General features: G+C 47.3%; 1 protein-coding gene across 1 annotated transcript in view; it reads right to left on the bottom strand.

Moving 5' to 3' along the window:
• Positions 1-350: 350 nt before the first annotated feature.
• POLD1 (DNA polymerase delta 1, catalytic subunit) overlaps positions 351-25,574 on the bottom strand; it is a 33,017-nt gene continuing 7,793 nt past the window's right edge. Inside the window, exons 10-27 of the mRNA XM_033169344.1 lie at positions 23,404-23,508; positions 22,669-22,809; positions 22,408-22,518; positions 20,885-21,076; positions 19,273-19,361; positions 18,173-18,289; positions 16,994-17,107; positions 15,108-15,255; positions 13,269-13,364; positions 10,477-10,614; positions 9,276-9,451; positions 8,853-9,005; positions 5,322-5,424; positions 4,354-4,486; positions 3,262-3,375; positions 2,119-2,171; positions 1,545-1,642; positions 351-689 (exon numbers count right to left, since the gene is read on the bottom strand). Coding sequence (XP_033025235.1) covers positions 593-689; positions 1,545-1,642; positions 2,119-2,171; positions 3,262-3,375; positions 4,354-4,486; positions 5,322-5,424; positions 8,853-9,005; positions 9,276-9,451; positions 10,477-10,614; positions 13,269-13,364; positions 15,108-15,255; positions 16,994-17,107; positions 18,173-18,289; positions 19,273-19,361; positions 20,885-21,076; positions 22,408-22,518; positions 22,669-22,809; positions 23,404-23,508 — 2,178 coding nt within the window. The 3' untranslated portion in view covers positions 351-592. The remainder of the gene's footprint in view (positions 690-1,544; positions 1,643-2,118; positions 2,172-3,261; positions 3,376-4,353; positions 4,487-5,321; positions 5,425-8,852; positions 9,006-9,275; positions 9,452-10,476; positions 10,615-13,268; positions 13,365-15,107; positions 15,256-16,993; positions 17,108-18,172; positions 18,290-19,272; positions 19,362-20,884; positions 21,077-22,407; positions 22,519-22,668; positions 22,810-23,403; positions 23,509-25,574) is intronic.

Genomic DNA, 25,574 nt, shown 5'->3' with positions numbered 1-25,574 from the left:
GAATCGTAGAGTCAGAGGGGGCCACCGGGGTCATCTAGTCCAACCCCCTGCAATGCAGGAACCTTTTACCTAATGTGAGGCTCAAACCCATGACCCTCAGGTTAAGAGTCTCAGGTACAGGTCTCCTAGGAATAAAACAAAAGCAAACCCCAAAACGTTAATGCAACACCTGGCAATACAGGTCCACGGTGCCACCTTTATAGCTTCCATATGGCAGGTGTTTCTTGAGCCTAGTGGTCCCTGCAGTCACCTGTTCCTAAAACGCATCTGGCCTTCTGCTGTCCTTTAGTCCTCCTCCTGTAGAACTCAGGAGCATATCAGGTTACCCCACATAAGCCACTCGCATGTAGAAAAAAAAGAGAAATCTTTATTGGTAGAAATTCATACAAAACGTAGCCCCCACAATTATCTCAAGGGAGCTTTCCTGATGGTATTTGCCATTGATCCTGGCAACAGAAGCGATGCCCAGAGCAGAACTGGGCAAGAGGAGGGAGCCATTTCCCCTGCAGCATAACTGGGCCTTCCTGCGCCTTTAAAAGACGATAATGGGTGGTGGTGGGTTTCAGTCGGATGAACAGAAGGCAAAGAGGTGTCACCACGTGGGAGGGCCAAAGCGTGAGATCAGCACTTCCTGGTCATCAAGGTCCTTCTGTACTTTCTTCCTCATGTAAAAGATGGGGCAGTCGCGGCTGAAAGGAGTTGGGAGAAAAATTCGTTCAGGGGTGGAAGTGACGGGGAACAGACACTTATTTGGCAGCCTGCATTTAGAAGACTAACAGAGGAGCCTGATGATGCTTGGAAACACTAGCTGAAAAAACTGGGTCTCCACTGCAGGAAAAGGAGCCCAACAGAACCCAGAAATCTTGGCTCACACAATCGTCCCCTGTTTCTGTCGACTTGTATGAGGTGGTAGAATGGGCCGTACTGCTTCAGGCTGCAGGTTTGTGGGCGGGGCGGGGATTCTTGTTTTGGAGCGTTCTTCTCTGCAAATACTCTGCAAGGAAACTAGTGCAGCAGGGGGAAAGCGCTGGGCTTGTCATCTATTTGCAAGGAATTTGGGTTTTTTTTGGGGGGGGGAGTTTAAATGGAACATTCCAAAACAGTACCCTATTCATGCAGAAGAAAATAGTGCAGCCCACTCTGCCAACCTCATAACTTGCTGCTTGTACACACCAGACCATGGTGGTCATTGTTTCCTGATTTACACACAAGTATGTCCCACTGGTATATCCAAGCAACCCCAGCTGATATCTCATGTGCCGGAGCAGAAGGCTGTCTCTCTCTCTCTCTCTCCCTCCACACCCTTGGCCGCTGCCAGCATCTGACAGGTGTTATATTTATAAAGGTAATAAACATCATCAGGAGTACCAGCACCCCGCTAGCTCTCTGTGGGAGCCATCTGTTTGCTGTTCTCAAACCAGCCTGATAAGCAGCTGTAAACACCTGGGGGTGGCGTAAAGTCATATTTTAGCCCATTATCCCGTGGGAACGGGCAAGAGCTGGTGGCTGCTCGGCAAAGGCGGGGTGAGCGGCCAGCCCTTCACCTGGTACACAGCACATCCTCGTGCAGGCTCCCTTGGCACCGCTGGCACTGCGTCCACAAGCGCGAGAACTTCTCCTCCAGAGAGCTCAGATGGGTCACCTGAGGGGGAGAGGGAGAAGAAGAGGCAGGTGGCAGGACCAAGGCACTTGGACCCAATTGTTTCTTGGCCCTTTCAAAACCCACTGACCGCTTCATGCAGACTGCGGTTGTGGATCCTCACAATGTCTACAAGTAGTTCAGCACCATTTGTTCCATATTGCAGATGGGGGCAAGAGAGAGGTAGACTTAAGGGCACCCAGTGAGTTCATGGCAAAGTGAACTTCAAGACAGAGACTTCCCAGGTCAGTCCACGTGCTACTGCACCAGGAAACCCCGTTTCCTATCCACTTAAAATTCCCAGTGGCTTTTTCGCAGCCCCATTCCTCTCCCAGTGAAGGGAGGAATTTCCAAGGTACAAGTCTAATTCAGAGGCTTCCGCCTCAGTCCAGTATGCAGGCCACCTGGGCTCCTCTTATGTCCTTGCTGGTGGAGAGTCACTTGCTCTCCCACCCAACCCAGTGGGCCCTACCACTTACCTCCTTCTGGTAAAGCTCAGACTGGCGGCCCAGGCAAAACTTGCACACAGCACCTGAAGGAGGAAAGCACACCAGAAAGCCGTTTTCCTCCCTATCCCATTTCCACTTTGGAGTTCCTTCCCCGCCACCCCATTCCAAAGGAGGGCCACATCGGTGGAATGGCAAGGCAGCCTGTTTACATTCCTGCTGAGACGATGAGGTGGGATGAATTTTTGCTCATGCCCAGGACCTGACCGGCCTCCTCTGCCTTCGGGTCTGGGGAGGGATTTTCGCTGTGTCGGATTGATCTTAAGTTACTCGTTCTGCCATCTCCTTGCTGCTAGGCACCTGCTTTCTGGTGCAACGCGATCAAGTTTGCAGTCAGAGAGGGCCCTTGTCCCAAACACCTCCTGTCTCTTTCTCTAGTGCATGTAAGACTTTCGGGAAATCTCCGGCAAGTGAACCCAGGAATGAATGAATGAATGAATGAATGAATAATTTATTATTTATACCCCGCCCATCTGGCTGGGTTTCCCCAGCCACTCTGGGCGGCCCCCTACAGAATATTAAAAACACAATAAAACATCAAGCATTAGAAACTTCCCTAAACAGGGCTGCCTTCAGATGTCTTCTAAAAGTCAGATAGATGTTTATTTCTTTGACATCTGATGGGAGGGCGTTCCACGGGGAGGGTGCCACTACCGAGAAGGCCCTCTGCTGCCAGCCGTTCTCCAAACTGCTCAAGAAATTACTCCCATCCCAGGGTACTCAGGCATCCTGGCAGAGCCCACCCCCTTTAATAGTGCCACATATCTTCAAACAAACCCAGAAACTTGGGTTTCAGATCCTCCCCCCTCCTCCCATCTGCAAACTTGAGAAAGAGGGAGAACAGGGAAGTAAGCAGAGGTGCCCAGAGGTCAGGGTGTGTGTGTGTGTGTGTGTGTGTGTGTGTGTACAGCAAAGTTTTCCTGCTGGTAACGAAAGCTCAGTAGAGGCACCGTTTTGTGACACACGCTCCACTCTGTGGCAAATTCCGGCAAAAGGAACTTGCAACATGCGCTGCTGGTTAGAAGCGCATGATGGGGGAGGGGGAGGGGGGGCTTGTTTTTGACACAGACTCTGCAAAGCAGAGGCCAGGAAAGACAGGCAGGGACAGGATCTCACCGTGGTGGTTGAGCACAGCCCGGCAACCGATGCAGGTGCTCCGCTTAGTAGCAAAAGCCATGAGCCCTCCAACTTTGGCTGTCAGGACTGTTTTGCAGCGAGTGTGTTCCCCCTCTGCAAAGGGAAGGAAATTAAGGGTCAAGCACGTATGCCACCTCCAACACAATACAGCAGTGGGGAGGGGAGGGGAGGGTAAAGATCCGTATTCCAGCCGTCTCTCGCCCTGGACCGCTCACCATTACCGTCTATGGAAAGGGATTGGTACCCAGATTTCCCCGCCAGCACCTCCCGTAGAATAAGCCACCTGTGCCTGCATACTCATGGAACTGTACCCAGGGGTCATCTAGCCCAACCCCCAGCAATGCAGGAACCTCAGCTAAAGCATCCATGGCAGATGGCCACCCAACCTCTGCTTAAAAACCTCCAAGGAAGGAGAGTCCACAACCTCCGGAGGGAGACCGTTCCACTGTCAAACAGCTCTTACTGTCGCAGGAGGTTTTACCTACAGTTTTATCCCCTTTTCTGTGACAACGTGAGGGAGCACCAAAGCAGCAGAAGGGGGAGCAGGACTGGGTGGTGGGAAACATATAGCTTCTGCCAAAACAGATGAAGAAAGAGTCTGGGGGTAAGAGTCTCTTTCCGAAAGATGGCCCACACTGCTATTTCCTACCAATTCATCCATGATGAATGGATGGTCAGTCAGGGTCTCTAGAACAGCGTTTCCCAAACTTGGGTCTCCAGCTGTTTTTTGGACTACAACTCCCATCATCCCTAGCTAGCAGGACCAGTGGTGAGGGATGATGGGAATTGTAGTCCAAAAGCGGCTTGAGACCCACGTTTGGGAAATCCTGCTCTAGAAGGATAAGTTCACAAAGTGCAAAGAGGGTGGACCAAACGCAGATACACGGCGACAGGGGTTTGGTTACGGATGCCACCAGAAATTAATCCCAACTTAGGATGAGAATCATTTGGGAGTCTGTAGCCTTTTTGCAGGACCACGGGGTCTATTCCTCTCTCTTCTCCAGAAAGCAGAACCCAAGCCGTGCTTCGGTTTTGCTCGGCGTTGGGAGGCCAGCGGCCACACACACTCACTCAGCAAGACGTTTTGCGCCTTGCCCTCTCCCAAGATGGGCTCGAAGATGCGCAGGAGGGGCTTGGCAAGCTGCTGCTCCAGGTAGTACTGCGTGTCGATGGGCAGGTTATTCTCCAGCACGTAGATGGGATCCTGGAGAAACAGGGGAAAGGCATAAAAGCAGGGAAGGGGAGGGTGGGTGTCAGGTTATGATTGCACCTTGGCACCCAGAGCACCCTCCTCCCTGCCTCTGCAGTCTTGCTGCCTAACCACCCTGGAAACCTGAAGGTAGGCAGTATGTATGGGGGTGTCGGGGGGTGTATATGCACAGGCCATAACATGGGAAGTTCATGGTAGCAGCAGTCAGTTTGATTCAATCAGTGCCTAGAGGTTTTGTCCTTCCTTCCCCGGTTCAGCAGGGAGGAAGAGAGGATATGAAAGTGGTAGAAATAGACCTAGTTACACCTTCCCCACCCCCCACAGATTAACTAACCCAAAACAAGATCCGGCAGAAGCATTAAAGCCAACCTAGTGAAAACCGGTGGGGAAGAGGGGCTCCAAAACTCACATAAGAAATTGCTTAGGAAGCTGCCTTGTACAGTCAGACCACTGGTCCATCCAGCTCAGTATTGTCTACACTGACCGGCAGCAGCTCTGTGGGGTTTTCTAGCCCAATCTGGCGGTGCTGGGACTGAACCTGGCGCCCTGCGGGCCTGTGAAAGCAGGTCCTCTTATCACTGAGCTACGGCTTCCTGAGCCCCACTTTGAGTTCCTGCTTCCAAGAACATTTTCCTCCTCGGAGCCTAATGGTGAATGGCCATCTCCCCCCCCCCCCCCCGAACCCCAAGTATTTTGCAGTGCTAACGGTGCACATTTCAATGCAGCTTTGCACCTGAAGAAGCATACATGTACAAGCCTGAATCCTTCCCCCCCCCCACACACAGTTACTGGTTCCTATTGCCCATCGCATCCCTCTCCCCATACTCACCTCAGATTTCATGTAAGCCGCTACGCCTTTGGCAGCGCCGATAATGACGTACGGAACCCGGTCCCCCAGGTTGGGAGCGCTGCCAGGATCCCGTCGACGCATCCTAAGGGGAGAAGACATGAGGAGGTGTCGCACGATGAGCCAGACTGGAGGGTGGCGCGCCAGGATCGAACCAACCCCCGAGGATGTGTTAAGCAAGAGAAGGCACTGCAGATCGAGACTTAGGAATGATTTCAGAGACAGAAGGGATCTGGGGGTGCATGTGTGTGAGAGTAGAATGACTTTAAAAGCAGTAATTTTGTTTGTTTTATGCTTGATGCACAAAAATTGAAAACCAGGCCACCTCAAACACCCAAAAGAATAGCTGGCAAAAATCTGGAAGGTAGCAAAGATATATATACATACAGAACTGATTAGAGTGAGAGATTATATACGACTTTTTATATGGTTTCATGTATTTTTGTTGTGAACTGTTCTGATATATTTTTTATGAAATAGCGCTCTATACATTTTTATAAATAAACTAAAGAAAAAAAGAGAAAATTTTAAGGTTCTATGGAATCCTCCAACTGCATTTATGAAGAATAAGTGTAAGTGTTGACAAATATAACAGCTTTTCTATGTGGCAAAACATGCATCTATGTATATTAAAGGCATTTATAATGTGTACATATTTAGCTTTCTGGATGTTTTTTTGAGATTTAATAAAAGGTGACTTTACTGAAAATAGACGCATACAAAACAGGACGAGTCCCTCAAAAGGAGGTGGAAGAAGTTAAAATGTGAGCTGCCAAAAAGCCCGACATGCGACCCCCAGGTGCGATAATGACGCTATTAACATATTTTCCAACAGCGGAGGCACCGCTGAGAAACATCTCCAAAAAGACAACAGTACAGAACGAAGCACGAGGGCAAACTGGTACCAGCCCTGTCCCGCAAAGGCGGCCCCGCCGGGGACACTTTCACCACCCAAGCTTTTGTTTGTCAAGAGGCAGCGAAGCAAAAGCAGCAGGTCTGTCACACCGGAACGTGTCTGTGCAAGGCAGATGAAGTGGCGGCAAGTCAGACAGGAAGCCCAGAGCAGGAGGGGTGGGCGTTGCAGAAGGTTCCACTTGCAGCTGCGCTGGCCATAACTATTTCTGCCCTTCCCTTCGGTCATGCCTCACCAGCTGCCCCACACCCACCTTTTTCCGCTGTCCTGAGGGCAGACGGGCCTCGATCGCTCAGGGTAAAGAAACTCGAGGGGGAGGGAGGAGGAGGAAGAGGAGAGACAGATGGTCCACAATACCCTCTTGCTCTCAAAACTCAAGAAAGGGGACCACAGAGCGGCCATAGAACGTAAGGACACAAGGAAAGCCTGCAGGATCAGGCCTGTGGCCCATTTAAGCCAGCATCCTTTTCTCACAGGGGCCAACCCCATGGGAAACCCGCACAAGAGCACTCTCCCCTCCTGCAGTTTCCACAAACTGCTATTCAACACAACCTTTGGAAGGTCCAAGCGGGGGTGCCAACTTGAATTAAATATTGGGCGGGGGGCAGGTACGCCCCACCCCACATAAGCCATCACATGACGCAGTGCACACACATCATTTGCATGGCAATGCCCGTCAACTTTGGGGAAGCCCAGCCCCCCTCAAATATTTTATGGGGGAGGAGGGCGAAGACCCCTCAGCCCCTAGGAATTGGCTCCTATGGGTCCAATGCACGGCATCTCCAGTTATGAGGATCTCAGGTGGCAGGGCTGGAGAAGACTCTGCTTGAAAACCTAGAATCATAGAATAGTGTAGTTGGAAGGCACCCCAAGGGTCATCTAGTCCAACCCCCTGCAATGCAGGAATCTCAGCTAAAGCATCCATGACAGATGGCCCCATCCGACCTCTGCTTTAAAACCTCCAAGGTAGGAGAGTCCACAACATCCCAAGTGAGAGAGTTCCACTGTCAGGCAGCCCATACTGTCAGAAAGTTCTTCCTGATATATAGTTACAGGTGGGTAGCCGTGTTGGTCTGCCATAATCAAAACAAAATCGAAAATTCTTTCTAGTAGCACCTTAGAGACCAACTGAGTTTGTTCCTGGTATGAGCTTTCGTGTGCATTTCAGTGTATCTGAAGAAGTGTGCATGCACACGAAAGCTCATACCAGGAACAAACTCAGTTGGTCTCTAAGGTGCTACTAGAAAGAATTTTCGATTTTGTTTTTCCTGATATATAGTTGGAATCTCCTTTCTTGTAACTTGAAGCCATTGGTTCAGGTCCTATCCTCCGGAGCAGGAAAAAACAAGTTTGTTCCATCTTCCATGTGACAGCCCTTCAAATGTTTGAAGATGGCTACCATGTCTCCTTTTTCGCAGGCTAAACATACCCAGTTCCTTCAACTGCTCCTCGTAAGGCTTGGTTTCCAGACCCTTGATCATTTTGGTTGCCCTCCTCTGCACACGTTCCAGCTTATCAACATCCTTCTTAAATTATGCTGCCCTGAACTGGACACAGTATTCCAGGTGTGGACTGACCAGGGCAGAATAGAGTGGTACTATTACTTCCCTTGATCAGGAAACTATAGTTCTGTTGATGCAGCCCGGAATAGCATCACACTGTTGACTCATGTTAAAGCTTGTGATCTACTAAGGCCCCCTAGATCCTTTTTACATGTAAAATGGTACCTTGGTGCTCAAACTTAATCGGTTCCGGAGGTCTGTTCCAAAATCAAAGCGTTCCAAAACCAAGGCATGTTTTCCCATAGAAAGTAAGGCAAAATGGATTAATCCATTCCAGACTTTTCAAAACAACCCCTAAAACAGCAATTTAACATGAATTTTACTACCTAACGAGACCACTGACCCATAAAATGAAAGCAACAATGTACTGCAGTCACACAATCTATCAATTCAGTAGCTGAACTGGGTTCCACACAGTCACGGAAACAAATCAAAAAGCCACAAAAACGCAAAAGAAATAGCAAAAACAGACAGACCTCAGCGTAACACTCAAAACAGAAGTGTGGCACTCAAAACGGAAGTATGGCACTCAAATCGGAAGCATAACACTCAAAACGGAGCATGTTTGGCTTCCGAAAAACGTTCACAAACCGGAATACTTACTTCCGGGTTTGCAGTGTCTGGGTTCCAAGTTGTTTGAGTACCAAGGCGTTTGAGAACCAAGGTACCATGCGCATGCACAAAGTGTGATTTTCAGGTTACGTACTTTTCGGGTTATGAACGGCAACCCGGAACCAATTAAGTACGTAACCCGAGATACCACTGTACTAGTAAGCCAGGTGTCGTCACCCCACCCACATCTTATATTTGTGCATCTGGTTCTGCCTAAGTGCAGAACCTTGAGAGAGATGCTGCCAGTTAGATAAATGATGGTCAGACCCAAAGGGAGTTTCATGTTCGGTCTAAATATGAGGGGTGTCTTGGGGTCAGGGCAACCACCCTTGTTCTCTTCGGAAGTGATGCATTTCCTTCCCCCTGCCCCCCAACCTAATAAGAAAAGGTGGGGGAAAGTGCCGCCTCTTCCTTTGCTCAACTCACCGCTCGGCCAGCTCCACATGTGCCTGGCGACCTGCGTATTCATCTGCTGTACGTGTCAGTTCCTTGGTGATCACCAGCTGTGAGATGTCAACTCTGTTGCAAAGCAGATCGGAGATCACCTCCTTGGCATGGGCCACGGCACCTGTAGGGTCCCTGCAGAGAAGGAAGCGCGGAATAATCTGAGCCCCTCCTCTCTTTCCCGCAGAAGAGAACCGTCCCCGAATGAATCAAGGTTCTGACCCTACAAGCAGGATACAGAAAGCTGGGACGCTATAGACGGGTTTGCTATTTGTAGGAGCCAGTTTCTAAGAGTTTTGTCCCAGCATCCAGGAATTTGAGATAAATATTGCCCAGCCTCGGATCATGCCCACAACTGCTCGGCAGATCAGGACGGGGCCTCGTCTCAAACAAACACCTACAGACCTATCTATGAGCAGCTTCTGTAGGCAGGTGTTGATGAGGTTTGCCACTAGGGGGCAGTTGTCTCGGCGCACGGTCTCGATGCCTTTACAGTCCATCTTGTCGTGCGTGTCAGGGTTGGAAGAGAAATAGAGGCCAGCATAGCGTTTCTTGTTGATCAGGAGATAGGGGAAGTACACCTGGTGCGCGGACAGATTGAGAAAACAGTAAAGGTCCGTGTTATCATATAGAAGACTTCAGGCACTAAAGCTGGAACTTATTTCAGAAGGTTCTTGTTGGGCAGAAGCTGGATAAGCTCAGTCATTAGAGCATGAGACTCTTAAATCTCAGGGTTGTGGGTTCGAGCCCCACATTGAGTGAATTATTCCTGTCTTAGGGGGGGTTGGACTAGATGACCCCGTGGTCCCTTCCAACTCTACAATTCTATGATTTTATGATTCTAGGATGAACAGAGACTTTTTTTTCTTCCAAATTATGATGGGGAGAATATGAGAACACAAGGGTTAAAAACCTCCTCGGGGTGAGACACAGTTGCTTTTTCAGCTGAAACAATGGATGTTTCAAGTACCTGTTTGAGTGCCACGGGAGGCTTGCTTTGAAATTAAAATAGCATTTTTGAAGAGCTCAATTTCCCCCATTAAGCTCACACAACCTCTGCCCATTCCATGTGGTCTCGAGGGTGCTCAGGCTTCCCCTCGGCCGCCTATTTACATTAACGGAAGATGGGTGCATTAATTGGGGTACATTAACGGAAGATAGGTACATTAATCCGTCATGGATACTTTAGTTGAGATTCCTGCACTGCAGGAAGTTGGGCTAGATAACTCTATGATTCTAATTGCACAGCAGATATCATAGATAACTCTATGATTCTAATTGCACAGCAGATATCATAGATAACTCTATGATTCTAATTGCACAGCAGATATCACGTCTAGCTAGGCCCTCACAATCACAGGGAAGATGCTATCAATGTTGACAAACTTCCTCAACATGTACCAGTGCAAAGGGATGTGCGCCCTTGGTCCTCTTCATTTCCCATCTCCTTCCTCCCTGCCCATCCGCTCCAAATGTCACCTCTATTTCCCACATCTTACGTCAAGGAGCTTCCTAGTGTTATATGGTAATCTTATGGCCGAGGGTTTCCAAAGTTACGAACCCAGCGGGTGGCGGAGGGAGATGGAGAGGCCCTTCTGAGACTCACCTTCTCAAACTCCAGCTTGATGGGGGGAATGAAATGGCTGGAGACCCAGGCAGCTGCGTCCCTGCCTATCTCCATGGCCTCGGCGACCGATGGCACGCCCAAGCGGCACATGACGGAGTCTGTGTCCCCGTACACTACCTGTTAGGGGAGAAGGCCGCAATGAAACTCTGGAAACTGCTACCCATCTCTCCGCGTCTCACAGCTTCCCAGCCGCAGGACAGCTATGCCAGCTGCCTCCACCACAAGCCACAGTGTGTCGCTTTCTCTTCCTCTTGCAGTTTCTGTCTGGCTTGTCTTCTGCCCCGTTTCCCTGTCTGTGCCACTTTCCCAGCCACAAGATCTCTTTCCCTTCTGACTGTCCTGTGGCCTCCCTGCTGCTACTCCTCCCCTACCAACGGCCACTGGGAGCGTGATAAATGCAGCCAAACAGACTATAAAAATGACACAATATCCAAATGGAAGACTGGGAAAAATTATGGAAAGTCAATTTAAAATTTACCGATTGTATACAGTGGACCCTCCGGATTAGAGATGTAAAATTTCCGGAAATTTTGAAGCTCAGAAAAAACCCGTTTTTTTGTGGGGGAAAACGGAAATTTTTGGAAAAATTGAAAAAAAAATGCTACATTAGCACTTCTTTTTTCTTTTCCAGACTGAAAGTCATTCTGTTACTTTAGAAACATAAAATATAACTATGGACAATTTTAACGGGCATAAAACTATCACAACTAGCATATTAAAAATATAGTGTATCTAAACAATTACCTGGTATTACAAACAGAATTTACTTTAAAAATAATATTTATTTGTATTTGTAACAAATGGAGCAACAATCTCCTGAACTGTTTACTAGTTTATGTGGAACAAAAAAAAAAAAACCTCCACAAAACAATTTTTAAAAATCCAGAAGTAACAATTATTCATATTTCCTCTCCACAGTATTTAAAAGAAACATTCTCATAAAAAGAACTGAAGAAGGAAGTGGGGCTAAGTTTCAATGAATGGGCATGAAATTTAATCAGAATCATTTTCTGAGCTGTAATTAAGTATATACTTTCAGGCCCTTTTTGCTGCTCTATATTTTCTTCCAGTGCTTTGAGGCCTAGTGAAGAGGAACAGAACCAATGCATACCACACGCATGCAAAAACAAAACTGAAACCTTTTTCTTTTCTGGTGACAACAGCACCTCCTAAAGGAAGAAATGTATCTTGTTCTTGCATTGGAGAGTTCAGTTTGTAACCTAGGACTTGCTTGTCCTCACAGAAATTAGAATAATCTGATATACCATACATATTTTTTAGAAATGATTTATAAAATATTTGAACCCCTTATCTTAACATATTTTATTCATCATGTTAAAATAAAACATCTATTTTTTTCAATTTTTCCGAATTTTTCCGGGCCTTCACATCTCTACTCCGGATATGAACTTAATTAGTTCTGAGGATCCGTTCGCACCCTGAAAATTACGTAAATAGAGGCGCGCTTCTGCACATGTGCGTGCAGCGAAACCAAGAAATATACAATTCCAGGTTCGCCGTGGCTGTAACCTGAAGATTCCATATCCAGAGGGATACATAAGTAGAGGTAAAACTGTATCGTTAAAAGAGAATTATATGAAAATGATGTATCGATGGTACATTACTGCTGCAAAAATGGCAAAAACGTACAGAACAAGCTCCAATAAGTGTTGGAAATGTAAAGAAAAAGAAAGCACTTTTTTTCATATGCGGTGGAATTGTAAAAATAATTTAAAATTATTGGGAAATGATTTATAATTAAATGAAAAGAATGTTTGAGACAACCTTTGTTAAAAGACCAGAAGCTTTTTTGCTAGGCATTTCAGGTCAAGATTTGCCAAAAGAGAAGAAGAAACTTTTTATGTATGCCACAAACGCGGCTAGGATATTGCTAGCCCAAAGATGGAAAAGCGGCAAATTACCAACTAAAAAGAATGGCAAGAAAAACCGATGGAATACAGTGGTACCTCGCAAGACGAATGCCTCGCTAGACGAATGCCTCGCTAGACGAAAAGCATTCGCTAACAAAAGGGTGACTCGCAAGACGAATTTCCCTATGGGCGTGACTCGCAAAACAAAAACATTTTGCGATTTTTTCCCCGTCAAACCGTTTTTTCCTCCAACCGTGCTTCGCAAGACGAAATTTCCGCTATACGACAGCACTCGCGGAACGAATTAATTTCGTCTTGCAAGGCACCACTGTACGCTGAAATGGCAAAGCTAACTGACTTAAGAGAAAAGGAACAGAGACTTTAAAAAAGACTGGGAACCATTTATGTTGTACCTACAGAAGCAATGTAAAGAAATGGACTCACTAGCAGGACTGGAGTTAAACGCTTACAATTAACAAAACAAATACAGTAAGTATAATAAGTATGATGGTAAAATGACAAGAGTATAAAATTATTTAATTTAAAGAATTTAATATTAAGATATAATGAAGCAAGCAGGAGAAGTTATTATGTAAAAAAAAAACAGAAGAGGAAGTTGAGGGAAGTTGTGGGGGGAGGGGGAAGCCTGGGAACTGCATTATTTGTTATTTGATTTGATGTTATTATGATAAAAATGTAAAGTTCAATAAAAAATTATATTTAAAAAAAGATAAATGCCGCCGAAGACAGTGTGTGAGGTGCCAGAACAAGGCCCCCAAACTGAGGTCGGACAGCTTTAGTACTGGCCATCTTTAACACTACCGCGGATGTCCTTCAAGGGCTTTCCCCAATCTGCACCACCCCAAAAGGAGACAGGTTATCCTGCATCCCCCCTCCAACCTTGGCGTCAGAACTGTAACCGTTGGCGATTGTGTACTTGGATTCCACCAGCTGCTTCGTCTTCTCAATCATCTGACGCCCAAACCCAGTCACGCTCTGGAAAAAGAAGGGTTAAAGCGATGTTATTTCAGAGGACAGACAAAAGGGCTGAAGGAGACTTTTGCTTACCGCTGTCTTAAAAGCTTAACCTAAAACCCCAGCCATACTTTGCTTAGCTATAGGGTTTTCCCTGAGCCTCAGGGATGCTACCGAGTTGCATTGCTTCAGAAACAAGAAGCAGCGCTCCCAACACCCGAGGACCACGGACAAACATCCCTTCCTGTCTCCAGAGTGCTCGAGGGCACCCTAATCTGCATGGAGCCGCATGCCATTTGCCCCAGATGCTGCAGATTGGATCGGAAGCGGGCAAGTCACCAGAAAATACTTTTGTGAGCTGGATCAGGCCTGGTTTAGACACTGCATTGTTGGAGATGCTGTACCCATTACACCCAAACATTTTCCTGCTGACGAAGCTTGTTGTTGTTGTTGTTCAGTCGTTCAGTCGTGTCCGACTCTTCGTGACCCCATGGACCAGAGCACGCCAGGCACCCCTATCCTCCACTGCCTCCCGCAGTTTGGCCAAACTCAGGCCAGTCGCTTCGAGAACACTGTCCAACCATGTCATCCTCTGTCGTCCCCTTCTCCTTGTGCCCTCCATCTTTCCCAACATCAGGGTCTTTTCTAGGGAGTCTTCCCTTCTCATGAGGTGGCCAAAGTACTGGAGCCTCAACTTCAGGATCTGTCCTTCTAGTGAGCACTCAGGGCTGATTTCTTTAAGAATGGATAGGTTTGATCATTTTGCAGTCCATGGGACTCTCAAGAGTCTCCTCCAGCACCATAATTCAAAAGCATCAATTCTTCGGCGATCAGCCTTCTTTATGGTCCAGCTCTCACTTCCGTACATTACTACTGGGAAGCTACCCTACAGAAATAAAACTAGGAAAGCGAAAAGCCATGAAGTTCAGTATTCCGCTTCCAAAAGCGGCCAACAAGATACCTCTGAGCTGCGACCAGCAGGTAACAAACGGGCAGTGGGCTTACCCTGCTGTTTGTTCCCAGCATCTGGGCACTCACGAGGTCTAGGATATGTTGCTTCCATTTATCTGTCACAGTTGATAGCTAACCTGTAGATAGCAGCTCTCTGCCCTGCATGGGTTTATCTAATCTTTCCAAAAACTAATCTAAGCGACTGGCAAGCAATGCCTCTTGTAGCGGTGGATTCCATGAAGTTTAAATTGGGCTTTTTGCAAGCAGTACTTCCTTTTGATTTCCCTGAACTCGCCGCCCATTAACTGCAGAACCTTGTTTCGTTTTCAAAGGTTCAGAAAGTTTGCTTCATAAATTATAGCAGGCCACAAGGATCGACACAACAAGGATGCCTATAGAAATTCAGTCCAGTCAGCTCGCGATAGCAAATGAGGGATAACTTAATAACCAACTGATTTACCAGCCGATCTGGTAAACAGGGAATCTGTAATAGGTGCTTCCCCTGTGTTTCGTTGACACTTGTGCATTGTACAGTCATACCTCGGGTTACGGCCGCTTCAGGTTGCGCGTTTTCAGGTTGCACACCGCACCAAACTTGGAAGTACTAGAACGGGTTACTTCCAGGTTTCGGCGCTTTGCGCATGCGCAGAAGCACCGAATCGCAACTCACGCGTGCGCAGACGCGGCGCTGCGGACGCTGCAGGTTGCAAATGCACCTCCTGCACGGATCGCGTTCGCAACCCGGGCGTCCACTGTACTATAAAACCATAACCTGACAAATCCCCTGAGTTTGAAGGGGGCGGGCAGGCTTACCTGAGAGATCTCAAGGCAAGGCAGCTTGCCCACTTGGGCTCCAGTGAAGCCGTACACAGAGTTGGCGCTGACCTTGAGCGCCAACTGCCGTCCGTCCAGCACTTGGCGCTTGAATGGGTCGGTCTCCTGCTTCAGTTCTCCCTTGGCCCTGAGCCAAAAATGGGAAAGAACAAAGAAAGAGTGAAGAATGACCACAACAGTTCTGTACTGGCCCCTCCCTACCTGCCACCAATGGGCAGGGAAATAATGCGACACCTGAGAAACTCAAATGCACATCCGTTAAGTGAAACTCTTTTTAACGGCCTTCTAAGCCCTCTGGATGGTGGTGATGTATATACCACCCTTCGTCAAAAGATCTCAGGGCGGTTCACGATATAAAAAGACAAGATACCGTTTCCATTAAAGTTTTCAACTATACATTTCCACCGTTAAATATCTATCATTGTAATAACTTTAATAAAACTTTTTTTTAAAAAAAATTACAAGATACTGTATTGCATCTGCCACACTTACGTTAAAAGAATGTAAAAAGAGTACAGTGGTATCTTGGTATTTGAATGTAATCCGTTCCGGGAGAATGTTCGATTTCCGAAACGTTCGAAAACCAAAAAAGCTTCAATACAGAAAACTCAAAACGGAAGACGCGTGGCATGTTCAACTTCTGAGGCACGTTCGAAAACCGAAGCATTTACTTCCAGGTTTACGGCGTTTGAAAACAGAAATGTTTGTCAACGGAGATATTCGAAAACCACTGTATTTGAATTTGAAATGCGGCATTCTTAATCAATGGGCATATGATAAGGAATTAAGGAGTCGCACCCAAAGTGCTTCAAGCTGTGTGTGTGTGGTGTGTGTGTGTGTGTGTGTGTTAATATTATTATAGCAAATTAGAACAATAGGTTGTATGACTTGGTTTTGCATTCCTAATTTGATGAAAAATAAAAACTCTCTTCCCCCAAAGCAACAGAAGTCCAACGTGAAATATTCTCATTGGAGGATGCAAAAATAAGAGGTTCCCTTCTTCCAGTGGTTTGCTTTCCCCCTCATAATAGGGCTATATCCTACCTTCCTTCCCCAATCCCCAGCACTGCCTCGTTTATTAAAGTGCCACTGCCAAATTCTAGATGACATATGCCTTTGCTATAAACGCCCTTCGCTTGCCACCTGCAAAACCAAGCTATACTCACTTCCATACCAGATCTCTAAATACCTTCAGCGCCAGGATTCAAAGTATTTAAGGTATCTCTCCTTCCTGCCATGCATCCCAGACATCCTTTCCTTAGAGCACCCTTGCAAATAAGCCTACAAAAGTTACCAGCCTGAAACGAAACATCACTAGCAAGGAGAGCTCCACTCCTCGGCCAGCATGGGAGCCTTTTGCATTTCTATGCTCTGTGAGGAGGAGAGGGCCTTCTTTCCTCTGGCATCTCCCACGTGGGTAAAGTGGGCAGGCAACAAGAGTGCTTGGTCCCTCCTCCACCAGCCTGATCACTCACCAACGTACACTTCCATGCACTCGCCTGCATCCAATTCCTTGTCGCCTGTGGCTACCAGGTGAGTTCTTTAAATACAAGGCTGCTTAAACCTTATTTCCCAGTCAGGGAAACCAGAACTCCTTCTCCAGAAGCCCAGTCTTGCACAGGAAGATGTCTTCCTATGAGCTGGATTATCGGCCCTTCTAAGTCAGGTATTGTCTACTAGGACTGCCAACAGCTGCCCAAGGTCCTGGTTCTGCTATCAGCTGGAGGTGCTGGGGATTGACCCAGGAACACTCTGTGTGCAAGGAAGGTGCTCAAACAGCAAGTTTTGGGCCTGCCCTCCCTTCTTCCAATTATCTTACACCCAAAAACTTCCCCAGTGCTCTACACATGTGCCTCCTACTTCACCTCTTGCGGGCAGCCAGGAGGTTCTCCAAGATTTCAGGCAGCAGCCCTTTGCGGACGGATTCCTTCACAAAATGGTCCCCAGTTGGGGTGCGGATGAACTGCTCTGCTGAAAGCCTAGTAGGAAGAAGCGACAATCTATCAGAGCCTAGCCACCCCCTTTATGCACAAAGCCACCCCAGTCTCCAGTCCCTCCTGCTATATGCCACATGACCCGGAAGCTATACACCAGCTCCCTCAGCCAGTAAAGCGAGATGAGCGCCGCAACCCCAGAGTCGTCCGCAACTGGACCTGATGGTCAGGGGTCCCTTTACCTTTAATATATGCCATTTGCATAGCTTCCATGGTCAGTCACCCCAATTCCCTGCTCCCTTAATTTTATCTCCCATAAGACCATGCCAGGAAAGAGAATAGCTCTCCCCCTTCTTCTGGGACATCAGTGATACAGCCAAGGTGGTCTCACACATTATTATTATTATTATTATTATTATTATTATTATTATTATTATTATTATTTGTATAGCGCCCTATACCCGCAGATCTCAGAGTGGTTCACAACATAAAATCGCAATATAAAAAACACCAATTACATAATAAAAACAAAAACAAAGACAACTTAACTTGACTTTCCTTCTTACTTAGGATCCCCCAAGTAAAAAAAAGTAAAGGTAAAGGACCCCTGGACAGTTAGGTCCAGTCAAAGGCAACTATGGGGTTGCGTCACTCATACTGCTTTCAGGCCGAAGGAGCTGGCGTTCGTCTGCAGACAGCTTTCCGGGTCATGTGGCCAGCATGACTAAACCGCTTCTGGTGCAACGGAACACCGTGACGGAAACCAGAGCGCATGGAAACGCCGTTTACCTTCCCGCTGGAGCGGTGCCTATTTATCTACCTGTGCTGGCGTGCTTTCAAAATGCTAGGTTGGCAGGAGCTGGGACCGAGCAACGGGAGCTCACTCCATCGCGGGGATTCGATCCGCCGACCTTCCGATCGGCAAGCCCAAGAGGCTCAGTGGTTTAGACCACAGCGCCACCCACATCCCCCATGTCAGACACCAGGGAGGAGCACTTCTCTCCCACCCCAGGGCTGCAAAGCTGGTCCCCTGACTCCTCCCTGCAGTTTAGGCTGTTGTTCCCTTCAATTAACTCTGCAGCCCTTTGTTTCAGATCCTTTCCCACTCACCCATAGCGCTCAACCGCCCCCTGTTGCAGCAGCGTGGTATAGCACAGGTTGTGAGCCATCATGATGGATGGGTACAAGGAGGAGAAGTCCAAGGTCGCTATGGGCACGTCATAATAGCTAGAAGAGAACAGTGTTATGCTCTTCCACCCCACCTTCGTACACAGAAACACAGGAAGCTGCCTCCTAACAATGAGTCGGGTCACTGGTCCATCAAGCTCAGTACTGCCTAAAGTGACCAGCAATGGCTCTCCAGGACCTTAACCAAGGGTCTCTCCCGGTCCTATCTGCAGATGCCAGGGATTGGGCCTGGGTCCTTCTGCAAGCTGTGAGCCATGGCCCTTTCCTGGCTCCAATAAAGTGTACACCTTACCCTAGGCCCCAATCCTTGGTTCCATCTCTCCCACTACCAGCCCCAGGACTCATTCTCATCAGAATCCTTCTCCCAAGGTAGAGCTTATAATAATAATTTGTTCTTTTTACCCCGCTCATCTAACTGGGTTTGCCCCAGCCGCTCTGGGCAACTTGCAGCAAATTAAAACGTTAAGGCACAGTAAAACATCAAACATTAACAGGGCTGCCTTCATATATCCTTTAAAAGTCAGGTGGTTATTTCCTTGACATCTGGTGGGAGGGCGTTCCACAGGGCGGGTGCCACTACTGAGAAGGCCCTGTCTGCCTGATTCCCTGGTTCCCCCTAAGGGAACTGCTAGAAGGCCCTGGGAGCTGGACCTCCGTGTCTGGGCTGAATGATGGGGGTGAAGAAGCTCCTTCAGATATACTGGCCAAAGCCGCTTAGGGCTTTAAAAGTCAGCACCAACATTGTGCTCCTAAAACATTCTGAGAGACAGTGTAGATCTTTTCTCCTCCATTGCTCCCAAAGTGGAATAACGTGGGCTCCAGCTGCCTTATCCTCAGCCCTACTCCTTCCTCCCCCCCCCCCCCCCCGGCTTTCATCCCTGCTCCCAAGATGTCACCCCCAGTGCTTTCCTGCACCAACTCACAACAGCCTGGGGGGGGGGGACCACGGCAACCTAAACCCTCACTCTTGATCCGGGGTTGGGGCAGCACATTTCCCCGCCTTCAGGTCCTGCCGGCCTTACCCTTTCAGAGGTTCAATGACAGTAGCCCCAGCGTAGTCTTCCCCACCTTCTGATTTCACCACCGGCATAACCAGATTCTGCTTCATGGCCTTTGGACAGGAGAGAAGTTGTCAGTTTGGGGTTTGCCTCGGCACTCACCCATCAGTCACAATGGTGGGTCTGTCCCACTTGCCTAATGTGCTGCCTGCCAATCCCTGCACTTCTTATTACTGTCGTACCTTGGAAGTTGAACAGAATCCGTTTTGGAAGTCCGTTCAACTTCCAAAACGTTCGACTTCCAAAAGCGCGGCTTCTGATTGGCTGAAGGAAGCTCCTGCAGCCAATCGGAAGCCCCAGCGGACACTCATTTCCAGTTTTCGATCGTTCGGGAGCTGGAACATTTGACTCCCAAGGCGTTCAGGAGCCGAGGTACGACTCTATATCAACAGAAACATAACATAATGGGGGTGGGGGGGTGGCCTGTTACCTTTCCGCTTTGGTAAGGTGCAGATGGCAAGTGGACATCACAAAGCTATTTCCAGTGAGGCTAGATAGCCCTAGTCAGACCTATAGCTCAGTGTTAAAATTATCCAGTCATCTGGTCACTCAGATTTGTTACATTACAAATACTGATACCACTATGGCCTCCTATTATACATGGCACTCCGTGTGGTTTTCTACACACAGTATTCAAGCACTTTCCTCCAGGTGACTGGGGCTAGCAGACCCAGAAATAAGCTGGCATTTCTTCCTTTAAAATCGGGCGAGGGAGAACCTTTGGCCTTCCAAATATTGTTGAACTGCAACTTCCACCATTGACTATGCTGGCTGGGGCTGATGGGAGTTGTAGTTTAGCAGCGTCTGGAGGGCCCAAATTTCCCACTCCATGCTTTAGAAGGCAGGAGCAGACATGCTTGCTAAAGACCTGAAGCTGCCTAGAGCAAAATGTGACAATGGGAAGTAGAGAAAGGACAAAAGGAAGGAGAGTTATCAGTATTTACTTTTTATTCATTCGCTTGTATCCTGCCCTTCCTCCCAAAGAAGCCCAGGGCAGTAGAAGGAAGAGCCTCCCCAAGCCCGCTTTATTTAAAGAAAAAGAAAAGCAGTGTGGTGTAGGGGTTAGAGTCGGGAAATTAAAAATCACTGCTCAAATGTGAATAAGGTGAATAGGCCCTAGTAAAATGTCTGGGTGGAAGGAAAGAGGAGCCGATCCAATAGGGTTTTTGTGAAGAGTGAGAGTTACAGTGCAATATTATCCACGACTACTCAAAAGTAAGCCCCACCAAGTTCAATGGGACTTGCTCCGAGGTGAGTGAATATAAGACTGCTGCCTTGGAATGCAAAGTGCGTTGCATTTTAGAACAAACATGTGCATGTTTATTAATGGAAAGCTTCCAAAACTCAAATGATTTCTGTGAACCCCTCTCTGACTAATATTTTTTATTATTATTATACCAATGTACATACACTGTCAGAAGAATTGGTCTTACATATATGATCTTAGCAGCCTGAATAATAATTGCAACTCCATGGAAAACAGCCCCGAATCCAAAACTGGATGCTTGGTACCACTCACTCTGGAATATAGCTTTCCCTATCGTCCAACTAAAGAGAAAAAGCCAGGAGCTCTCACCTGCCGGAGGAGCTGGGAGACAACCTTGATTTGCTGGCCACGCGACAAGAGATAGCTGAGAGGGACACCTGTCACTCTGGCCATCTCCATGTAGTTGATGACACACATGAGCTTCTCCAAAAGCCGCAGGGGCAGGTATGCGTCCTTGAGACAGTACACAGCCAGTCGTCGACGGGACTGGTCTGAACCATTCTGCAAGAGGATAGGGGAGAGAAAAGGCTTTTGGATTTGGAAAAAGCAGGAAAGAGACCTTTCCTTCTGAATGAACAGAAACAAAGGGGAGGTTCAGTGGGAGAGAACAGGTTCAGACATCTCCAGGCAGGGCTGAGAAAGACCTGAGAAATCTGCAGAGCTGCCACCACTCCGAATTGACAACACAGAGTGAGAAGGATCTATGGGCTGACATGGTATCCATGGTCAGCTTCCTCTGAAGAGACAAAGGTTATTTGCTTGAGGGATATGGAGAGCAAAAGCTTGCAAATTCAGAAAAAAGCAAATACTTTTGGATAAACGGGAACAGAAGGTGGATAAAGTTATTGGTTGTTCCATACTTTCCCCCACACTTTAAGAGCTATAAGCAGATAGGGTGTTGACAATTCCATTATCTAGTACAGTGTTTCCCAAACTTGGGTCTCCAGCTTTTTTTGGAACTACAACTCCCATCATCCCTAGCTAGCAAGACCAGTGGTCAGGGATGATGGGAATAGTAGTCCAAAAACAACCGGAGACTCGAGTTTAGGAAACACTGATCTAGTAGATTAACGGCCACCAAGAGAGAGTACCCTTGGTGGCGGGCCTCAACATTATGAACCAGTTGCTTGTTAAGTATCACAGGATTCAGAATCTTGGGCTAAAAAACCCTACCTTTTGGACAACCCATTTCTTGTTGTTTATATGCCTTTTGGTTTTACTTGATCTTATTGGCTGACATTTAGAGTTTCACCCCCCCTTATTGCTCCTCTTGAAAAAAAAACATTTAAAAAAATGTTTTAAATGTGCATTTTGGTTGGAAAGTCAGGTTAGAAATTTTCTACGTTAGTGGAGAAAGCACGGGAAAGAACAGATGGCTACAAGAACACCATTCCATAAACAAGAGGGCCTTCTGATGATCAGTGTACACAATTAAATGAATTTCTACAACCGTGAGAGTATAAAATCTGCCTTTTAAAAAAGTTAAGTTTCCCTAAAATCTAAATTATTGCTTGCAAAGATGATGGCTTTTCCAAGAGTCTCCCACGGACCAGGCACTAAACTCTAGGTACTTACCCTGCCTCAGACAAAACCAATATGAACCTAGTTTGTGCATTAATAAGAATCTCAATAAAGAAGCAGTTCTCAAATTCTGTCACACAGTGCTTTGTAAAGACCCTAAACAGATACAGCTTCATGCCAGCTCTTGAGCCCAGGAAACCTCAGAAAATGTTGTTCTGGGAGGCTAAGTGTGTTGAATTGGCACTAGTCACCAGGCGTTTGTTCTACGGAGGAAAGCTGCTAGGCCACAAGGTCTGGCTGCTCACTGTCACCTGCAAATCTGTGATGATAGAGTGTTGTACATCCTCCTTCTGCTCTTGCAAAAAGTGATAGCTGACAGCATTCAGCGTGTAGGAGCGCAGTTTGTAATCCCGCAGCAAAATCTAGTGAGGAAGGAAGAGAAGAAATGGGAGAGTGAGCATGCTCCAGTGGGCAGAATGCTGCTGGCCTCGTATTGGGGGGGCGGAGGGCTTAACATCTCTCACCATCTCTCAGCCCTTCATCTGCAAAATGGGTCTATCAGCCTTGCTCACCTGAAGCAGATCAAACTGGATTCTGCCTTCCATGTTAATGACTTTATTCTCTCGCCGGCCCATCTGCTTGGACTGGAAGGAAGAGTCACGGATGACGGACTTACGTGCAGGAATACGGCCCAGAAAGGGAAAGGTGGTGACCTGGGGTGCGGGTGGGAAGAGATGCAGAAAGGGAAGCTGTGAGCCATGGCAGGAAGATAAAAGCAGTGCAAGGACACTTATACGTAAGGCTGCAACGTTCAATCACTTAACTGGGTTCGATTCATTGAAAGTCCACCTGATTAACCGGGAATCAGATTTTCAAAACCGTTTTAAGTAAAAGGTAAAGGGACCCCTGACCGTTAGGTCCAGTCGCGGACGACTCTGGGTTTGCGGCGCTCATCTCGTTTTACTGCCGAAGGAGCTGGCGTACAGCTTCCGGGTCATGTGGCCAGCATGACTAAGCCGCTTCTGGCGAACAAAGCATTTGTAAAAAGTTCAGAGGGCAAACGCCATCTCATGTACGCATAGAAAAACCTATCAAGGGGTGCAGATAAGCCTTTGCGAGTGTGACAGTTCAGGCATTTACGGTGGGGGGCAGTGGCCAGCACCCACTGTTTCAAAAGATTCCACACTCCTGGCCTGGAACCTGTCCGACAAAGCAAAGTGTGGCCTGTTTTAATGCAGGAATAGCCACAGAACTGCACCTGCAGTGGCAGGCAAAACATGTACAGGGTCAGGGAAAGCTGGGCTCACCTTGAGGGTCTGGGCACGGGTGATGAGGTATGGGAGGTCAAAGTTCTGGATGTTGTAACCAGTGATGATGTCCGGGTCCACTGTTCGTATGAATTCTGCCCAGGCCTGGAAGAAAGTTGTGATATTTGGCTATATGGAGCTGTTGTATGCAGAACCTGTAATTGGGTCTGTCTAGCCCACTATTGTTTTCTCTGTCTGGCAGAGGCTTTCAGCAATCCAGGATCTCAGGCTGAGGCCCTTCCAAGCTTTGCCACTTGTTTGCAGGGGAATTGACCTGTGCATCCATGGACAGCTGTGAATCCAGAATGACTCCCAGGCTGTGCACCTGGTCCTTCAGGGGCACAGTTACCCTGTTCAGGACCAGGGAGTCCCCCACGCCTGCCTACCCTCTAGAAACAGTACTTCTGTCTTGTCAGGATTCAACTTCAATTCGTTAACCGTCATCCATCCTCCAAACCCCTCCAGATACTCACACAGGAGATTCACCACCGTTACTGGTTCCGATTTAAAAGAGAGGTAGAGTTGGGTATCATCCGGATACTGGTGAACACCCAGCCCAAACCCCCTGATGATCCCCCCCAGGGGCTTCATATAGATGTTAAAAAGCACGGGGGAAGAGGACAGAGCCCTTTAGTTCTAAATTTATTAGTATAGGATAGTATAATATGTTTAATATATTTATAGGAAACCCACTCAGGGCAGCTTCCAGCATGTGATCCACAAGGATATAAAGGATAAGTTTAAAACCATGAAACACCATCAACACCATAACAAATAAAAGAACAAGGGTTGGCAATAATGCAAATTGTAAGGGAAATTCAGCCCAGTAGGAACAATAAAATATAAACCAACACTGACTTGCGTGTTCATCCTCTGAGGCCCTTCTTCATGCACCTCCTCCATGAGGTCTGGAGGGTGGCAACACAAGCACAGGGCCTTTTCTGCGGTGGCTCCCCATCTGAGGAATGCTCTCCCTAGGAAGGTTCATCTGGTGCCTTCATTGTATCTTTTTAGGCACCAGGCAAGAACATTCCCCTTCAACCAGGCCTTTGGCTGATTAATATTCTACAGCCTTTTAAATGTGTTTGTGGAAGTGGGGGGTGTTACTGTTTCGTTGCTTCTACTTTGACCATTTCATTTGTGCTTTTTATCTTGTGTGGTTTTATCTTGTGAACCGCCCTGAGATCTTTTGATGAAGGGCACTATATAAATCTAATTAAATAAAATCAGAAAAACAGTAAGCGGTGCCATGCCAATATACAAAGCCAAGTCGTGTCTGTCTTTGAGAGAAAGCAATTTTAAACAAATGGGGCTTCAGGGCCAGGTGAAAGGCCTATAATGACGAGGGCTGTTATGAATTTCAGCTGCAGCAGAGCTCCATAGACATGGGGCGCCTAGGCTGTGAAAGCCCCATGCCCCATACCTGCCAGTCTAATTGATCTTGTGGGCACACAGGTAGGGACTCTAAAAGCAGGTTTCCAAGCGCAGGAAGAATGATAAATGGGTGGAGAAGTCCTTCAAGTAGCCTAGTCCCAAAATCGCTTACGGCTTTGAAAGGTCGACACCACCAGTGCTTTCAAAACTGAGCTCCTCAAACACATTGGCACAGCAACCACTACAGCCGGTACAACATAGGTGTCACACGTTTCCAATATCCTGGGAAGCACTTTTGTGCCTTTAAAAGCAGCCCAAGCATAAACCACAACAAACGTAACCTGCTGAGAATATTGGATGTAATATCTAATTTTATCTCCACACTGGGATGAACAATATAGTAAAATACAGTGACACTCAACAACTCTGTCACATGAATACATATAAAGATTTGTGACAAATGTACAAAAAGGAACCCAATACGTATGGATCCCATAAAATGAAATAAGAAGTCCAAAAGGTACTGTAAGCAGAACAAGGTTTTCCCGGAATAAAAATCAACCTGTTTCGCCTTTCGGCTTCTTCAGCAGCTTGAGACCTAAATGATATGAAATGATGCAGTTGAAAATCTATTCTTATACTGCAGTCCATCCTGGGGGTGTCAATAGAGCGCGGGGTAAATGACGCAAAATCTATTATCTTTGGATAGGCTCACATTTGTTTTTGTAAGTACATGCTGTTAAAAACAAACAAACATCCCCATGGACTGAGCCAGATAGCTTAGTATGTACATCTCC

This window comes from Lacerta agilis, chromosome 14 (assembly GCF_009819535.1).
Source record: "Lacerta agilis isolate rLacAgi1 chromosome 14, rLacAgi1.pri, whole genome shotgun sequence".
Lineage (NCBI taxonomy): Eukaryota > Metazoa > Chordata > Lepidosauria > Squamata > Lacertidae > Lacerta > Lacerta agilis.
Note: the sequence above shows the minus strand (reverse complement) of the source record. Positions and strands in the feature narration are given on the sequence as shown.